The sequence below is a fragment of the Coregonus clupeaformis genome, chromosome 14, assembly GCF_020615455.1.
Source record: "Coregonus clupeaformis isolate EN_2021a chromosome 14, ASM2061545v1, whole genome shotgun sequence".
NCBI classification, from domain to species: domain Eukaryota; kingdom Metazoa; phylum Chordata; class Actinopteri; order Salmoniformes; family Salmonidae; genus Coregonus; species Coregonus clupeaformis.
This window is the reverse complement of record NC_059205.1, coordinates 34,948,554-34,968,162: the sequence shown is the minus strand read 5'-3', so window position 1 is coordinate 34,968,162 and position 19,609 is coordinate 34,948,554. Positions and strand designations below refer to the sequence as shown.

The window sequence follows — 19,609 nt, the reverse complement described above, 5'->3', positions numbered from 1 at the left end:
TTATTAATTTTTTACAGGAAGAGCATGGCCGCAGAGGTAAGTTGACAGTTACTTCCTCTCCCTGTCTGTCTGTCCTTCAGTACTGCATAGTCAGTCACTCTGTCTCTGCCTCCCACTTAGTATGATTTTTCCATCTGTTGATTTAGCTCTTTTACTGTACTTCCTTGTTATGCACATGGCACGATGTAGCTGTTGTGTTAGGGTGACCTTTGTAGAGGCCTGCCTGAAACTGTTTGGCCAGCAGCACCACCGGTTACTGTCCTCAACTGACCCTTGACCTTTATCTTTCCAACTGCACTTTGTTGTCAGTGTCAACCCTTTCACATCACTACAAAATGTTACCCAAAGCCCTTGTTTTTAGTTTTTTGCATTTTTAGATTGTGTGTTTGTAGGTGTGTGTGTGTGGGTGTTTTGTGCATGGGTGTTTTGTTGTTTTACGTTTAGGGCTGTGGCGGTCATGACATTTTTTCAGCCGGTGATTGTCAAGCAAATAACTGCCGGTCTAACGGTAATTGACCGTTAATTAACATAAACACATAATTTAGCATCTCCTGTCTTCCATGCATAGTCTACAAGCCACTGATGCAGACCTTTTGGAACATCTACATTTAAAAAAGTCTAATGAATCCATGTAATATAGCCTACACCATCACAATAAATCCATTATTTATTTTAGACAGGTCTAAGGAAACATGATATAAAGAAAATGTAGTCTACTCTGAGTTGTCCTTATGTTAGGCCCTGATCTGGCTATGCCATATGGCGGCGGGCTACACTAGTTCACTTAGCAGACAAGACTTGCTTAGAATTCCGTGGCATTATTTTATATTATTTTATAGTATGAAGAATACAATTGAACATAGCTGAATAACATAGAAAGGCTATTTTCTCCAAACGATTTGAGGGAGTGCGCACATGCGGCTATTCTGTGTTGAGCGGTTAACAAAGAAACAGGTACTCCTATATGCTTAATTTAGTTATTTATGTAACTTTAGTTGTGATACAAATGTTGGGCTATATGTTTAGATTTTTAGACATTCTAAGGCTGCATGATGCGACTCTAATGATGATTTGAAAAAAGGCAAATGAAAGGCATGAGCTCTGCTTTTGTTTTTTTTGCGCAGGCTGTACACACTTCATCAGTCTCCCATTCACAATTTGACAAGCACTTGATAATGCAAGGAATTTCCTGGGGCATCCCCTTTGTGTGGCCGTTGTGCCCTTGGGCTGAATATAGTAATTATAATTCCCTTCTCCCGGCAGTGCGCTTCGAAGCACCTCTCACTCACATGGCTCTCCGTCATGTGATCGGGTCTTTCTCACAGGCTACAAGTGAAGACAGACACATCGGGGACACAAATGCGCGCGTCCTTATCCAATTCCGAGGCGCATATTGAAGATATTGGAAGAACTGTCCACATTTACTTTTCGTCAGCCAACAAGATAAGTAGGCCTAACGAACAGCAACAGCACTAGCCTATGTCAATCTACTATCCACCATAGTACAAAAGTCGACCTATTCTGTGCAAGAAAGAAATATTCCAAATATAGTCTGGGACAGTTGTGGGATGCAATAGATCCCAAATTAATACAACCACTAGCATCAAAAAACTTTTTTTAAGTAATGAGGGTGATGCAACAGATCAGAACATTTAGCTTAAAATGTTGATAAATTATTAGGCTATTTCTTCACATTATAAGCGCAGCAATGCACACACGGCGGTAGGCTATAAGCGCGAATGTTCCATTAGCAGGAAAACACCATTCTCAAAAGTAACCGCAAATGTGATTTATGCATGTAGTCCTTTTATTATAAAGCTTTATTTTTATGGTGAAAATGATCTTCAAACCTTATCAAAACATATAGGCCTATGGGCTAGGCTACATGAGGTGTGAGACTATGATTTGAAAAGGTCTGGGGAAAAAAAGGCTTGCGCTGTTTCTTGCCTTAAGATGGGCATCATTCACAAGTGATAGGCTAATATTGTCACCCATCAGACTATTCTTGATTTAATCTTGTCTTTACATATACTAAATAATGTGTGAAATTTGTTTTGATTTAGAATGGACCATTATCATGCACCTCTCTCGAAACAGGGGCAGGGGGAAAAATACATGGAATCTATGCACTTAAATAGCGAATGGAGGACGCTTTTCCCATGGTTCATTTTCATGCCAGCCAGATAGGCTATACTCCTGTTGTAAAGAGAAGCAATGTGCTTAATATTAGGAAAGTTGAGAAATAAATATAGTAGGCCTAGCCTATAGAAAGCTGATGGGATCCTCCTCTTTTTAATAGAGGCCATCACTCTGTTTACTCTCACAAAATGCATAGCCTATAGAAATGTTGCGCAACATGAGCTCATGAGCTCTCATTAAGTGTTTGATTAGATTTTCGATTACATTTGCATTGATGTCAGAGTGATTAGAGGGACAATAGAGTGCTGAGTACCAGGCAGTTAGCAAGTTTGGTAGGCTACTAATGACCATCAGCAGCATCAGAGCTTGGAGAAGCCTAATTACTGTGACTAAACGGTCACATGGAATTTGACTGCCATCATGACTCTTGACTGCCGGTGTGGCGGTAATACGGTCACCGTAACAGCTCTAGTCCTGTTGAAGAAAGATTATAACCCTTAACCCCTTTCAATTCACAACAAAGTTACCCAAAGCCTTTGTTTTTAGGCTTTCATTTTTTTTGTAGAACACTACACCCGTTGAATAAAACTAATCATGCCCACATTCTGAGCAATCCGTTTGGCCTGTGGTCTGCTGTTCCAGTGTGTCTCGTCTCCTCCTAACACCACTATGGTAGTAGGTGTGTGTTTGGGATCTCCCTGTGGATTGTTTGTGTGTTTAAACTGTGTATATTTTGAGTGGGCTTTTGTTGACCATAGGGGTGTATTGCTGTTGCTGGAACCTGTCCAACTAGAGTTAATATCAGAGATGTGTTTTGACAACTTGAGCAGTAGAGTAATAATAAATAATAATAATATGCCATTTAGCAGACGCTTTTATCCAAAGCGACTTAGTCATGCGTGCATACATTTTTGTGTATGGGTGGTCCCGGGGATCGAACCCACTACCTTGGCGTTACAAGCGCCGTGCTCTACCAGCTGAGCTACAGAGGACCTACAGAGTAGGATATAGGCCTATGTCCAGGAAAGAAACAATGTATGTACAATCCAGAAATTTGAAGGCAAATAGTTTTATCTGTGTGCATATAAACTACGGTTAGTTTTTTTTTTAATCAGTGGAAATATGCTAGGGAAAAAATGTAGACTACATTCACCAAAGAAAGAGGGAGAATGTCTAAGTTCTCCTCTGAAGGATTGGATGAAGTAGGAAAATGTTCTGTTTTAAACATACTGTAAAGGAAAAATACAATGATATCTTTGACAGCCAGTGAGATTGTCCAGAGAGCGAGACCATAATAGCTTCCATGACTTGGTCTCACTCTGTCTAGCCCTCAGTCAGGTCAGGGGAAAATATGAAGTAATCCAGGCCTTGCATTTCATAATGCTGGACACTGGAAAGAGTGACAGACACAGGGACCAAATTGGCTGGCTGTGCTGTGACCCTGAGTTGTGAAAGCACAACCTGAGATGCTCCAACCAGGCGAAACGGCCATGGCTTGGCTGTGCTACCACTACAGGAAAGCTATAAACTAGGTTATTACATTAAAAAGCATGGAGCTCCGAGAGAGAGAGAGAGATCTTAAATCAATACTTTTGGTTTGCGTTCGTCAGTGTGCTTGTTTCAGGTTGTGGTTGCTGATGTCCTCAGGGGTCGCGTTAAGGCTGGTTTACAGTCAGTCTATCGACATGTCTGTAGACAATAGTCATAGCGACACCATGAACATACTATTGATGTCCGATATCAGACTTGTTGTTTTGAAAAGGTATAAACACAAAACGACAGCCTCTGCATGACATCAGCAGCCAGGTGCTCCAAATAGCATTCTTTCTCTATTTTAACACCAATAAACCCATCCGTTTAAAAATGTATTTGGTAAATGACAACCTAGCAAGCTAGGCAACTAAAAGCAATTTTCTAAACAATGTTTTGTTGCGTTGCTAGCTAGTTAGCTGGCTAGCCAGTTCAAATAATATCCAGAGGATAGCTGACAACGTCTGAACTTTAGCTACTTTTTATTCATTATTACAGGGAAATAAACCCACAACAACATTATTATTTGCAAGGTAATGGGCGAGCTTACAGAAATAACTTACTGCCACAGTGTTTTGAAATAAAAGTAGGTCATTCTATCAGAGAATTGTAGAACTCCTGCATCATCTTGTCACAGGCGGATTTGGTCTGGTTGCTGTGGCAGTCCGGTAACCACGACAACAGACATTGTGACAGTCGCAGAGATGTAAACTTTTTTCATGTCTGTGTGACAAGGAAACTGACAGTCGCAGCGACGGTCTACAGACATTCCACCAGGGTATAAATTAGATGTTGTTTTGAACAGCGACACTTGTCGCATTCTAATTGTCTACAGACATGTCATTAGACCAAGCATAACCGGCCTTTAGAGTTCAGAAATCAGCATTTTCAAAATGCTGACCATCAAAAAATATGCGTTTAAAACCATTTCACCTGCATTTTATATTGAAAGTAACGTTTTTTTTGTTGCTTCAATAGAGTTATCGGGGATGCAACTATACACTATATACACAAAAGTATGTGGACACCCCTTCAAATTAGGAGATTCAGCTATTTCAGCCACACCCGTTGCTGACAGGTGTATAACATCGAGCACACAGCCATGCAATTTCCATAGACAAACATTGGCAATAGAATGGCCTTACTGAAGAGCTCAGTAATTAATTAATTACATTTTCTCCCCAATTTTGTGATATACAATTGCAATCCAATTACGATCTTGTCTCATCGCTGCAACTCCCCAACGGGCTCGGGAGAGGCGAAGTTCGAGACATGCGTACTCCGAAACATCAGTGCCCCACCTCACTAATGCGCTTGTGACTGAATGGAAGCAAGTCCCCACAGCAATGTTCCAACATCTAGTGGAAAGCCTTCCCAGAAGAGTGGGGGCTGAGGATGTCCACATACTTTTGGTCATGTAGTGTCGTTTTCCTTCACAGAAGATACATTGGTGCAATACATTTGGCAGAAAATAGCTTAATTTCCATCAGATGACAACAGAAGTGCAACACTATTTGGCTAGCAGCCACACAAGTAAATTAGCTTACAATGAAAAAGCAAGGTATCTTTTCCAAAAACGATGTATGGCCATCATATTTCTGTTTATCATACAAAAAATGTAGCCAGCTACATTTCCTAATGTTTTACTTGAAGTTAATCTTGCATTTTACTAGAGAAAAGTAGGCTACACTGAGAAAAGTACCAGAGAAAAAGTAGCTACACATCAGTCAGCACTGTCTGCTGAGAGAATGCCCGTTCGTGAATTCTCATCCAAGTGGAGAAGTGCAACTGAAGCACAACATGTGTCTGATGCCAAGCTGAAATTACAATGCAAAGCAATGTACATCTGCATTAATAAAACACAGCAAGATATTTCTTACGTAAACCCTGTGTCATGTTGGTTCTCTTCAATCTCTCTACTGTCATATTACTGTATATTGTACAGTATAGGTGTCACATTATATTCCCAGGTGTGTGTGTGTGTGGAGACTAGTTTGCTGACTCTGGGTTATCCCAGGACAGCCATTGTGAATGAGAGAGAATCCCTTTGTTTACCACGTGGTGGCTAAAACAAAGGGCACGTTCGACATTGCAGCTGACCTTTTAAAGGCGAGTTGAGACGAACTAATCTACAAGTCACCTTGCATGCGTCATAAATAATTACTCAATATTATGTGTCAGTCACAATTTACCCATGATACTTCACGGTTTTGACGCTCTCGAACACGGCCAAAGGCTTCATGAAAATGGCTACCATTGTGAACCTGCCCCAGTGTTGCATCATTGGAAGCCCAGCGAGTCTCCCACAGCACACCTGATTGACTAGGGGATCACACATGTCTCTGGGGCACCCTCTACTGGCCATTTTATTTTATTTGACTTACTAAGTTCCATCATTCCCTACTGCGAACAACTTCAGGTGGTTCTAATAAAAATCACTATGTAGAGGAAATGAAAAGGAAAGGGTCAAGATTTCAACTGGCTCCTCACTCCAAATGATTTACGCTGTCTGGGACTGACTGAGCTCATCTTAGTGTTGAGGAATACAGAGAATGGTCGCAGCAACAGTCGTTGAGTCAGTACTAGTTATCAAATCACTGGATCATTTATTATGAGGGAGCCCCCTGCACCTCTCTGTTTCAGAGAGGTTGGGTTAAATGCGGAAGACCCGTTTGGGTTGAATGCGTTCAGTTGTACAACTGACTAGGTATCCCCTTTCCCTTCCCAAACAAATATGCTGTTGCAGCTTTACATGACACATTAGGATACTTGTGAGAAACAATAGGTTTGTTTGAACATGCTGGCCAGGTGATGGTGATGCGTGTGTAGCACGCTAGCCTTGTCTTGCATAGCTCTTCCAAGAAAGGTTCAGTGGCTCACCTCTAAGGTGAGCACCTGTTATTACTGTTAACAGATCTGTCGTCTCTCGATCTCTCACACACCCACTGAGGGAGAAAGAGTGGGCACTCAGGGTCTATCAAACACTCACACTCCCATCTTTCTCACTCAATCACTTGGCTTTCTCTCTCTATATATATATACATGTCTTTCTTCCCTAGCTTCTCTCCCTCCCTATCAGACACATACGACTATGCGCTTATTCTGTATTGAAAAACCTGTATGGCAAATGATCTTGCTTCCACATTCGGTGCTTACCAGTGTTAAGTCATGATTACCATTAAGACTTCAATATAAGATACTCACAACATTCCTATTTATTTGGAGTTTCATCAATTATAATTTTTCCCCCCAATTTACAGAATGATAAGTCGTTGGACAGAGCTTTGCGTCTAGTGAGCCTGGAGCTGTTCTTCTGTTTATAGGGAAGGAGTGGGAGTTGTGCAGCTGAGCTCACTCTCTGCTCACTCTCTGCTCTCCCTCCCTCCCTCCCGCTCATTCTCTCTTCTCTCATTTGCTTTCCTCTCCTCTGCAGCCATGCAGCTGCTAGGAGACAGGAGCAGAATGAGCAAACAGGTTCTCCTACTAAACTCGGACTATTCATTTCCCAAATCTCCACTAGCTCGGCTACCATATTAGGAGGCTTTTTCCTACTTGGTTGAGTTCTCATTCAGACCTGTTGTATTGTGGACAGCCGATGTGACACAGACAGAGAAACCACACTGTTCTTCTCTCTGCTGTCATTGCTTTAATTCACATGCCTCTGAATGTTGTGACAGTCTCTCATTCTCTATTGCTCTCTAAATCTCTTTCTCAAGGTCTTTCCCTTTCGCTATCTCTCTTGCTAGCGCTCGCTCTCTCTCTCTTCATCTCTTTCTCCATCTCTAGCTTTCTCTCTCACGTTCTCTCACGCTTTCTCTCGCGCTCTTTCTCCATCTCTCTCTCTCGCTCTCTCGAGTGTTCTCTCACGCTCTTTCTCTCTCGCGCTCTCTCTCTCTCTCGCGCGCGCTCATCAGGAAATGTTTTCGAAACAATTTATGGTTGTCTGGTAGCCATTGTCCTGTTGTCCCGGCAGCTTCACATTCAGAGTGCGTCCCAGTCTGGGTCGTGTTGAACTGAGAGTTATAGGTGGAGCAGTATAGCCTGGGTCCTCTGCTCTTAGTATAGGGTATTGTAGGTCTGCTAATGTAATCTGAGGTCAACAATGTTTCATTCTAAAGGGAAATTTAATCTGACTACCACCCTTCTAGTCTCTTTATGACAGGGCTCTCCAACCTTGTTCCTGGAGAGCTACCGTCCTGTAGGTTTTCGCTCCAACCCTAATCTAGCGCACCTGATTTTAATAATTAGCCAGTTGATAAGCTGAATCAGGTTAGTTACAACTGGTGTTGGAGCGAGAACCTACAGGATGGTAGCTCTCCAAGAACAGGGTTAAAGAACCCTGCTTTATGATAATATCCTATAGTACTAAAATAAAAAATCCACTCAAACTATCTTTAGGTATTTTTTTCATTAGTCCACTGTTGATACAATCCCAAAATGTTTTGCATGTCAGCAGTCACGTTTTCAAGATATTGGACTTTGAAGAAGCAAAGTGTCACTTGCCACATCATCATCATGATGCGTTTTGCATTATGCTGCATTTTGCGTAATTGTGATGTAACTGCTCTGTCGCAGCTGGCCGCGACCGGGAGACTCATGGGCGGCGCACAATTGGCCCAGCGTTGTCCAGGGTAGGGGAGGGAATGGCCGGCAGGGATGTAGCTCAGTTGGTAGAGCATGGCGTTTGCAACGCCAGGGTTGTGGGTTCGATTCCCACGGGGGGCCAGTATAAAAAAATAAAATAAAAAAATATGTATTCACTAACTGTAAGTCGCTCTGGATAAGAGCGTCTGCTAAATGACTAAAATGTAAAATGTAAATGTATGGCAAGTGACACTGCATTGTTGGGAAAGTAAGCATTTCACGGTAAAGTCCACACCTGTTGTATTCGGTGCATGTGACAAATAACATTTGATTTGACATGCAAAACATTTTGGGGCTGTCAACAGTGGACTAATGGAAAAAATACGAAAATATTTTTGAGTGGCCAGATACTTTATGTAGTATGGCTGTGATAATTAATTTACTGACTATACTGTGTTACTGTTATGAGCAGAGGCGGTATGTCACTACCATGTGACCTCCAGAGGAATGTGTTGATGATGACACTTTGCCTTTGTTGTCAGGGAGACAACGGAACAGGCTGGAGCCAATGGACACCATCTTTGTGAAGCAAGTGAATGAGGGTGGTCCCGCCCACGGAGCTGGACTCTGCACAGGTAACTGACTACATCTCCAAAAGCAACAGACAGGAGCTCTACCTTCCTATGTGTATGTGTGGACAGGCGACATCATACAAATTATTATATCATATTGGAGTAATTTTTTAAAAAGACAACCTTGCTGTAGTTTACCTTAAACCTTACTGTATTCGTTATGATAATAGAACTAGTGACACATTTGACATTATAATGTTGGATAAAAGCATCAACAAAATGGCATATATATATATATATACACTGAGTGTACAAAACATTAGGAACGCCTGCTCTTTCCATGACATAGACTGACCAGGTGAAAGCTATGATCCCTTATTAATGTCACCTGTTAAATCCACTTCAATTAGTGTAGATGTAGGGGAGGAGATGGGTTAAATAATTATGTTTAAGCCTTGAGACAATTGAGACATGGATTGTGTATGTGTTCCATTCAGATGGTGAATGGGCAAGACAAAATATTTAAGTGCCTTTGAACGGGGTATGGTATTAGGTGTTCCTAATGTTTTATACACTGTGTATATAGGGCTGTACATAATGATTTGTTTTCACCTAAATGTAGTATATTGGGTGTAGTCTTCTCAGTGGTTCCTCTGTGTGGAGGGTTAGTAAAGGCACAGAGCTCAGCTCCCCCTAGGCACTCAGTTACTGTAAACACACATCAGATGACTGATCAGAGCTGTTTCCTCTGCTCTCCTCTGACTGTCAGCCTAGCAGGAAAGCTGCCTCTTACTGAGGGCTTAGCTACTTTCCTCTACCTCCCAGCACAGGTTCATCTCTTCAAAGACACATAGGGAAGATCTCAATTGCATACTCCTCGCGTCCTCTCTCCTCGTCTCCTTCTCAAAATCCATTGGATAAGAATCTCTGACTTTCTTCTCCAATGGGTTTTAAAAAGGAGACACCATTGCTGGTTGCTAAAATTCAAATAATTTCAGTTTGTCACAAAACAACCAATGGATAGTGTAGATAATCATTGTACAATCTAAACCGCTGTGAAAGTTATTTTCATTAAACCAAAACATTTTGTATTTTCAGCTGTTTGAAACTGGTATACAAACCCGAAAGTAAAAGACGCAAAAACGAAACTTTAGAACGGGAAGCATAGAACTAGAGCACAGAACATATATACCGCTCTCTTAGATTTGCTCTCAATGAGAATGACAGATCTATAACTAACATTTCTATGTGAATTTGGTCAGGTCACCCAAAATGTTACATATTGCCGCTTTAAACTCTTTCTTATTGTCAACAGGAGACCGGATAGTAAAGGTAAATGGAGAAAGTATCATTGGGAAAACGTACTCTCAGGTCATAGCCTTGATCCAAAACAGGTGAGCTCTCAAATATTAATATTTCCCATTGTTGTCAGTGACTGATTTCCTGCTGGTCTGTTGTAGTTTACAATGTTTGACTTTATCTGTTATTTTACAGTGATGCCTCTCTTGAACTCTGTGTGATGCCAAAAGATGAAGACATACTGCAGCTGGTTAGTTTTTAAAGATCATTACTCCATTGATTTAATCTCTTCCTATATTTGCCCACTGTAAAACAGAAGTAGAGTTTATTTCCACTTCTACATCAACTTACTTGCTATTTATGTGATCAAGGCTTAGAAAGCTGCTCTAGTTTCTCTGTGAAGGGTGTGGGGACAGCAGTACTGCTCCAGAGGGGAGAGGCAGTACTCTGGTGAAACCCTCTCCCTTCAGAGTGCTCTATCTGGGCCTCCTAACCAGGCCACCACACCCTGTCCTCTCCAAGTGCTGCTACTTCTTCTCTGCTGCAGGGCTGGCCTCATTCTGGGAACTGGAAGGGTCACTTTGCAAACAACAAAGTCATAAATAAACACACACTCACTCAGACACTTTATAACTGAGGCAAGATAATGAGATGTTTCTAACTTACTGAGGGGAGAAATGATTTAGGATGTAAGCGGCTGGGTACTGGCCTAAATGCATACATAAACTACAGCATGCTACAGACTGGGCCTTGGTTGCTTCCTGCCAGTCTCTCGGTCTCTCGCCCACTCTCCAGAGCATGTGACAGGCAGGCTTCCAGGCTTGGGCGGTATCCAGATTGTCATAACTTCATACCGACCTTTTGCCATACTGGGATATTCGGTAATACTGGCACTGAACACAAGTGGCGCTGTTTTCAATCCCCACTGAGCCTTTGTAATCAATGCAATGCTAACAAGTACATGTAACATCCCATAGACAATGCTAACTAAATGCTAACTAGTGCGTTGTGATAGTCCCTGACCTAAACCATTTGTAAGACAGACATCCCAGCTCATAAATTTACACAAGTAACAAAAAAATACTACTCACAGTTTGCTACACGCACAAAACAAATATTAGACGGCAAGGCTCTTGATCCAGGAGGGGATTCTTTGCTGTTACCAAGCGAAGCTTGATTTTGGAAGAAGCTAACCACTTAGCTAGATAGCTACTAAATTAGCAAACCAAATGCACAATTGCAGAGCATTTAGCAAATTTTAGACAGTTAACTTAATAGTTATAAGATATCTAGCTGGCAAACATTTAGTTGTGAATTCCATACTGTAACTAGATCACCTGGCGCGTGCTGCACAACAGTGAGTGACTCACAAGGCTCAGGTCTCTCATCGTTCTGTGCTTGTAAATAAACACCACATCAAATCAAATTTTATTTGCCACATGGATTATTATTATTATTATTACTACATGCGCCGAATACAACAGGTGTAGACATTACCGTGAAATTCTTACTTACAGCCCTTAACCAACAATGCAACAAAAAAGTGTTGAGGAAAAAAAGAGCAGAAGTAAAATAAAATAACAGTAGGGAGGCTATATACAGGGGGGTACCGGTGCAGAGTCAATGTGCAGGGGCACCGGCTAGTTGAGGTAGTTGAGGTAATATGTGCATGTGGGTAGAGTTAAAGTGACTATGCATAAATAATTAACAGAGTAGCTAGCAGCAGCGTAAAAAGATGGGGTGGGGGTGGGGGGGCAGTGCAAATAGTCCGGGTAGCCATTTGATTAGCTGTTCAGGAGTCTTATGGCTTGGGGGTAGAAGCTGTTGAGAAGCCTTTTGGACCTAGACTTGGCGCTCCGGTACCGCTTGCCGTGCGGTAGCAGAGAGAACAGTCTATGACTAGGGTGGCTGGAGTCTTTGACAATTTTGAGGGCCTTCCTCTGATACCGCCTGGTATAGAGGTCCTGGGTGGCAGGAAGCTTGGCCCCAGTGATGTACTGGGCCGTACGCGCTACCCTCTGTAGTGCCTTGCGGTCGGAGGCCGAGCAGTTGCCATACCAGGCGGTGATGCAACCAGTCAGGATGCTCTCAATGGTGCAGCTGTAGAACCTTTTGAGGATCTGAGGACCCATGCCAAATATTTTAAGTCTCCTGAGGGGGAATAGGCTTTGTCGTGCCCTCTTCACGACTGTCTTGGTGTGTTTGGACCATGATAGTTTGTTGGTAATGTGGACACCAAGGAACTTGAAGCTCTCAACCTGTTCCACTACAGCCCCGTCGATGAGAATGGGGGCGTGCGCAGTCCTCTTTTTTTTCCTGTAGTCCACAATCATCTCCTTTGTCTTGGTCACGTTGAGGGAGAGGTTGTTATCCTGGCACCACACGGCCAGGTCTCTTTCCTCCTTCCTATAGGCTGTCTCATCGATGTCGGTGATCAGGCCTACCACTGTTGTGTCGTCGGCAAACTTAATGATGGTGTTGGAGTCGTGCCTGGCCATGCAGTCATGGGTGAACAGGGAGTACTGGAGGGGAATGAGCACGCACCCCTGAGGGGCCCCCGTGTTGAGGATCAGCATGGCAGATGTGTTGTTACCTACCCTTACCACCTGGGGGCGGCCCGTCAGGAAGTCCAGGATCCAGTTGCAGAGGGAGGTGTTTAGTCCCAGGATCCTTAGCTTAGTGATGAGCTTTGAGGTCACTATGGTGTTGAACGCTGAGCTGTAGTCAATGAATAGCATTCTCACGTAGGTGTTCCTCTTGTCCAGGTGGGAAAGGGCAGTGTGGAGTGCAATAGAGATTGCATCATCTGTGGATCTGTTGGGGCGGTATGCAAATTGGAGTGGGTCTAGGGTTTCTGGGATAATGGTGTTGATGTGAGCCATGACCAGCACTTCATGGCTACAGACGTCACTGCTACGGGTCGGTAGTCATTTAGGCAGGTTCTTAGTGTCCTTGGGCACGGGAACTATGGTGGTCTGCTTGAAACATGTTGGTATTACAGACTCAGTCAGGGACATTTTGAAAATGTCAGTGAAGACACTTGCCAGTTGGTCAGCACATGCTCGGAGTACTGGTCCTGGTAATCCGTCTGGCCCTGCGGCCTTGTGAATGTTGACCTGCTTAAGTCTTACTCACATCGGCTACGGAGAGCGTGATCACATAGTCATCCGGGACAGCTGGTGCTCTCATGCATGCTTCAGTGTTGCTTGCCTCGAAGCGAGCATAGAAGTGGTTTAGCTCGTCTGGTAGGCTTTTGTCACTGGGCAGCTCGCGGCTGTGCTTCCATTTGTAGTCTGTAATAGTTTTCAAGCCCTGCCACATCCGACGAGCGTCAGAGCCGGTGCAGTACGATTCAATCTTAGTCCTGTATTGACTCTTTGCCTGTTTGATGGTTCGTCGGAGGGCATAGCGGGATTTCTAATAAGCGTCCGGGTTAGAGTCCCGCTCCTTGAAAGCGGCAGCTCTACCCTTTAGCTCAGTGCGGATGTTGCCCGTAATCCATGGCTTCTGGTTGGGGTATGTACGTACGGTCACTTTGGGGACAACGTCATCGATGCACTTATTGATGAAGCCAGTGACTGATGTGGTGTACTCCTCAATGCTATCTGAAGAATCCCGGAACATGTTCCAGTCTGTGCTAGCAAAATAGTCCTGTAGCTTAGTATATGCGTCATCTGACCACATTTTTATTAACCGAGTCACTGGTGCTTCCTGCTTTAGTTTTTGCTTATAAGCAGGAATCAGGAGGATAGAGTTATGGTCAGATTTGCCAAATGGAGGTGGTCTAGAGTTTTTTTCCCTCTGGTTGCACATTTAACATGCTGGTAGAAATGAGGTAGAACGGATTTAAGTTTCCCTACATTAAAGTCGGCCACTAGGAGCGCTGCCTCTGGTTGAGCGTTTTCCTGTTTACTTATGGCCTTATACAGCTCATTGAGTGCAATCTTAATGCCAGCATTGGTTTGTGGTGGTAAATAGACAGCTATGAAAAATATAGATGAAAACTCTCTTGGTAAATAGTGTGGTCTACAGCTTATTATAAGATACTCTACCTCAGGCGAGCAAAACCTCAGGCGAGACTTCCTTACTATTTGATTTTGTGCACCAGCTGTTGTTTACAAATACACACAGACCGCCACCCCTTGTCTTACCGGAGTCAGCCGTTCTATCCTGCCGATGTGGCGTATATCCCGTCAGCTGTATGTTGTCCATGTCGTCGTTCAGCCACGACTCAGTGAAACATAAGATATTATACTTTTTAAGGTCTCGTTCGTAGTATAACCGTAATATTAGGTCATCTAATTTATTTTCAAATGATTGAAGATTGGCTAATAGGATTGACGGAAGGGGCAGTTTACTCACTCTTCGTCGGATCCTTACAAGGCACGCCGACCTACGTCCACGATATCTCAGTCTCTTTCTCCTGCGAATGACGGGGATTTGGGCCTTGTCGGGTGTCTGTAGGATATCCTTCTATCCTACATGACTGCTGACTACCGGTAATAATGAAAAATGATGTGACCGGTGAAATGATGAAAGCAATCTACTTTATCTCCTAACGTATTGCACAAGTTGACTGCCATGTATTTACTTAAAAAGTAGCTACAAATATTACGATTATATATTTTTTAAATAAAATAAATAGTTTCAATTGTATTGAAAAACCATCCCATGGCTATTTCCAAATACTCCGGTATAAGGTATACCGCCAAGCCTATTCACAGCCATTCACCCATAGCCAAACAGCCAGAGGAGGAAACAGGTTTGAATTGTGTCAATTGGTTGGTTTGTACAAGGAATCTTCAGTACAACAGCCAGACCAAGCCAGGACATTCTCTATTGCTTTTACTCATAATGTTTGGGTACTCATGTAATGTTTTGACTGTCTGAGCATTGGTGGAGTAATTTATCTATCATGGATGAGAACTACAGTACCAGTCAAAGGTTTGGACACGCCTTCTCATTTAAGGGTTTTTCTTTATTTTTACTATTTTCTACATTGTAGAATAATAGTGAAGACATCAAATCTATGAAATAACACATATGGAATCATGTAGTAACCAAAAAAGTGTTAAACAAATCAAAATATATTTTAGATTTTAGATTCTTCAATGTAGCCACCCTTTGCCTTGATGACAGCTTTGCACACTCTTGGCATTCTCTCAACCAGCTTCACCTGGAATGCTTTTCCAACCGTCTTGAAGCAGTTCCCACATATGCTGAGCACTTGTTGGCCAACTCATCCCAAACCATCTCATTTGGGTTGAGGTCGGGGGATTGTGGAGGTTGGTCATCTGATACAGCACTCCATCACTGTCCTTCTTGGACAAATAGCCCTTACACAGCCTGGAGGTGTGTTTTGGGTCATTGTCCTGTTGAAAAACAAATTATAGTCCTACTAAGCGCAAACCAGATGGGATGGCGTATCGCTGCAGAATGCTGTGGTAGCCATACTGGTTAAGTGTGCTTTGAATTCTAAATAAATCACTGACAGTGTCACCAGCAAAGCACCTCCATACCATCACACCTCCTCCTCCATGCTTCACGGTGGGAACCACACATGCGGACATCATCCTTTCACCCTCACAAAGACACGGTGGTTAGAACCAAAAATCTCAAATTTGGACTCGTCAGACCAGAGGACAGATTTCCACCGGTCTAATGTCCATTGCTCGTGTTTCTTGGAAAGACCTACAAGAAAGTCTTCTTATAGCCGTCATTTAGTAGCGGTTTCTTTGCAGCAATTCGACCATGAAGGCCTGATTCATGCAGTCTCCTCTGAACAGTTGATGTTGAGATGTCTGTTACTTGAACTCTGTGAAGCATTTATTTGGGCTGCAATCTGAGGTGCAGTTAACTCTAATTAACTTATCCTCTGCAGCAGAGGTAACTCTGGGTCTTCCTTTTCTGTGGCAGTCCTCATGAGAGCCAGTTTCATAGCGCTTGATGGCTTTTGCGACTGCAGTTGAAGAACTTTCAATGTTCTTGGAGTTTCCCGTATTGACTGACCTTTACGTCTTAAAGTAATGATGGACTGTCGTTTCTCTTTGCTTATTTGAGCTGTTCTTGCCATAATATGGACTTGGTCTTTTACCAAATAGGGCTATCTTCTGTATACCACCCCTACCTTGTCACAACACAACTGATAGGCTCAAACGCATTTAGAAGGGAAGAAATTCCACAAATTAACTTTTAAGAAGGCACACCTGTTAATTGAAATGCATTCCTTGTGAGTACCTCATGAAGCTGGTTGACAGAATGCCCAGAGTGTGTAAAGCTGTCATCAAGGCAAAGGGTGGCTATTTTGAAGAATCTCAAATATAAAATATATTTTGTTTTGTTTAACACTTTTTTGGTTACTACATGATTCCATATGTGTTATTTCATAGTTTTGATGTCTTCACTATTATTCTACAATGTAGAAAATAGTAAAAATAATGAAAAACCCTTGAATGAGTAGGTGTCCAAACTTTTCACTGGTGCTGTATGTAAATGCAACATGTAACAATTTAATTTTTTGTTTTACTGAGTTACAGTTCATGTAGGGAAATTAGTCAATTGAAATAAATTCATTAGGCCCTAATCTATTGATTTCACATGACTGGGAATACAGATATGCATCTGTTGGTCACAGATACCTTAAAAAATAGGTAGGGGCGTGGATCAGAAAACCAGTCAGTATCTGGTGTAACCATCATTTGCATCATGCAGCGCAACACATCTCCTTCGGATATTGATCAGGCTTTGGATTGCGGTCCGTGGAATGTTGTCCCACTCTTCTTCAATGGCTGTGCGAAGTTGCTGGATATTGGCGGGAACTGGAACACGTCAATCCAGAGCATCCCAAACATGCTCATTGGGTGATATGTCTGGTGAGTATGCAGGCCATCGAAGAACTGGGAAATGTTCAGCTTCCAGGAATTGTGTTCAAATCCTTGCGACATTGAGCTGTGCATTATCATGCTGAAACATGAGGTGATGGCAGTGGATGAATGGCACGACAATGGGCCTTAGGATCTCATCACAGTATCTCTGTGCATTCAAATTGCCATCAATAAAATGCAATTGTGTTCGTTGTCCGTAGCTTATGCCTGCCCATACCATAACCCCACCGCCACCATGGGACACTCTGTTCACAACGTTGACATCAGCAAACCGCTCGCCCACATGACGCCATACACGTGGTCTGAAGTTGAGGCCGGTTAGACGTACTGCCAAATTCTCTTTAAAATGATGTTGGAGGCGGCTTATGGTAGAGAAATTAACATTCAATTCTCTGGCAACAGCTCTGGTTGTTATTCCTGCAGTCTCCTGCAGTCAGCATGCCAATTGCACACTCCCTCAAAACTTAAGACATCTGTGGCATTGTGTTGTGTGACAAAATTGCACATTTTAGTGGCCTTTGTTTTGCCAGCACAAGGTGCACCTGTGTAATGATCATGCTGTTTAATCAGCTTCTTGATATTCCACACCTGTCAGGTGGATGGATTATCTTGGCAAAGGAGAAATGATCACTAACAGGGATATAAACAAATTTGTGCACAAAATTTGAGAGAAAAGTTTTTTTGTGCGTATGGAAAATGTCTGGGATCTTTTATTTCAGCTCATGAAACATGGGACCAACACTTTACATGTTGCATTTATATTTTTGTTCAGTGTATATTGGACAAATTAGTAGATGAATTCCCTTACTAACTGTGAACTCCACACGCAATAATGAAGGTTGTGCCAGTTCATATTAATGCATACCATTTCTGTTAGTACAGTTCTATGGAGAAAGGTTGGCGGTGTTAACACAGGTTCCACCCTAGTTGCCTTGTCACACCTAGCCTATTGTCAACTGTAGCACAAAATGCCCCTATCAGCTCAATGAATCCACCTCTATTGTCTAACTGCTGAGCCTATTAACACAGGCTTGTGTTGGAATGTTTACCTTACCAAAGGCTGTGGCCACTCCCTATGTCTAGTAGCACAGAATAGCTAGAGAGAGATTACAAAGGTATTGGCCATGGCGGCATTGCTGCGCAAAATCTGTGTCGGATATAAATAGTTGAGCTTGATCTTTGTTCACCACCAGGGCTGAGCTGAGAGGTTCAGCTTGCAATGTGCTACCATTTCATTTTAAATTAACACAGGGGGTAGGCAGAACTAGGCTGATCAATTGATGCCAGTGGCCTTTCAGTTTATTATTAAGAGCTGAATCTGGTTATTTCACTGGAAAAGGGAAAGGCAGGTTTTGCAAATTTGCATTATCACATTTTTCTGATGCAGTGACTGTAGGAAATTAATTTAGGCCACATAGTGGCATTGTGGGAGTTGAAATGAGTTTTGTGCTCTTGGCAGCCAGTCTCATGGACTTGTTTATTCTCTCATCTTCTCCTTCCTTCCCCTCTGTCTCTCTCTCCATCTCTTTCTCTCTAGCTGTTCCTGCAGTGCAGACTAGTCTTGCCTTACATGTCTCCCTGTGTAGCTGTGATTTGAGTGCAGTTGAAGGAAGCCCAAATGACGCTACCTCTAAAAATTTAAACTGCTTGTTCCTCCACTCTCATCATTAACTTTTCATGCACACAGCACACTAACTACTGGTGCTTGGTATGCATTCTGCTGCAGGTTCAGTAGGAAGGTAAACTCAGTTCTCTGAGCAGCTACGTATCTGTGCATAATGAACACAATGTGTACAAGTAACAGAAAGAGTAGTACTGGATCATACAATGGGTAAACTGGCCTGTTAAGATATTTCACAGGAAGCCTGAATTAAAACGCTTCATTGCCTGATGCCCTCAAGCTGGTATGCGTCATCCTAGAAAAGCAGAGCTTGTAAACATCCCTATTCCCTCTGCTTCCTTCTCTCCCTTCCCATCGGCTCTGCCCTCTCCCGCTCCCCCTTCTCTCTTCCTATCCTCCGCTTCTCTTCTCTCCTCCCTCCTCCCCTTTCCTGAACTGTGTTGCACATCTGTTGTGCTAGCTAGCGGCCACCGGTCCACAGTGCTAGGCTAGTGGAGCGTATGAAAGGGCTGGCCGCCGCGGAGGTAGCGTAACGAGCTACTGATGTAGCCGTCCAGACGGGGGCTGTTAGCCGGTGCTGGAGGATTAGGATTAGCTGGAGTGACTGACATACAGAGAGACCCTCGTACACACACAGGCTGCAACAGGTTACAGCGTTACATATCAATAGCAGCAACATCATTGGCTTAGCATGAGAGAGCGACTCTGAGTGAGGTAGCCGGGGAAGGAAAGCGGGAGGGATGGAGGGAGGTTCTGAAGCAATATATCATCAAACCAGCTGTAGTCAGCTGACTGCCTCTGTGTTGTGAACAGGTTGATGCCGTTGAGAGGAAGAGAGGGAGGGAGCAGAAGGGAAGGGGCAGCAGTACCATCTGAGCTGAATGTATAATACAGCAGCTGCTTCCGTCATGTGAGCAATACCAAAGGGAGAGAGAGCGAGGCAGGGATAGAGAGTGGAGGCAGCAGCTCATTCATTGAGT

At 43.1% G+C, this 19,609-nt stretch overlaps 1 protein-coding gene across 1 annotated transcript in view; it reads left to right on the top strand.

The window, feature by feature from the left end:
* LOC121580978 (rho GTPase-activating protein 21) overlaps window positions 1-19,609 on the top strand; it is an 84,146-nt gene that overhangs the window by 21,335 nt on the left and 43,202 nt on the right. The window contains 4 exon segments of the mRNA XM_041896230.2: window positions 18-36; window positions 8,796-8,888; window positions 10,141-10,219; window positions 10,320-10,374. Coding sequence (XP_041752164.2) covers window positions 18-36; window positions 8,796-8,888; window positions 10,141-10,219; window positions 10,320-10,374 — 246 coding nt within the window.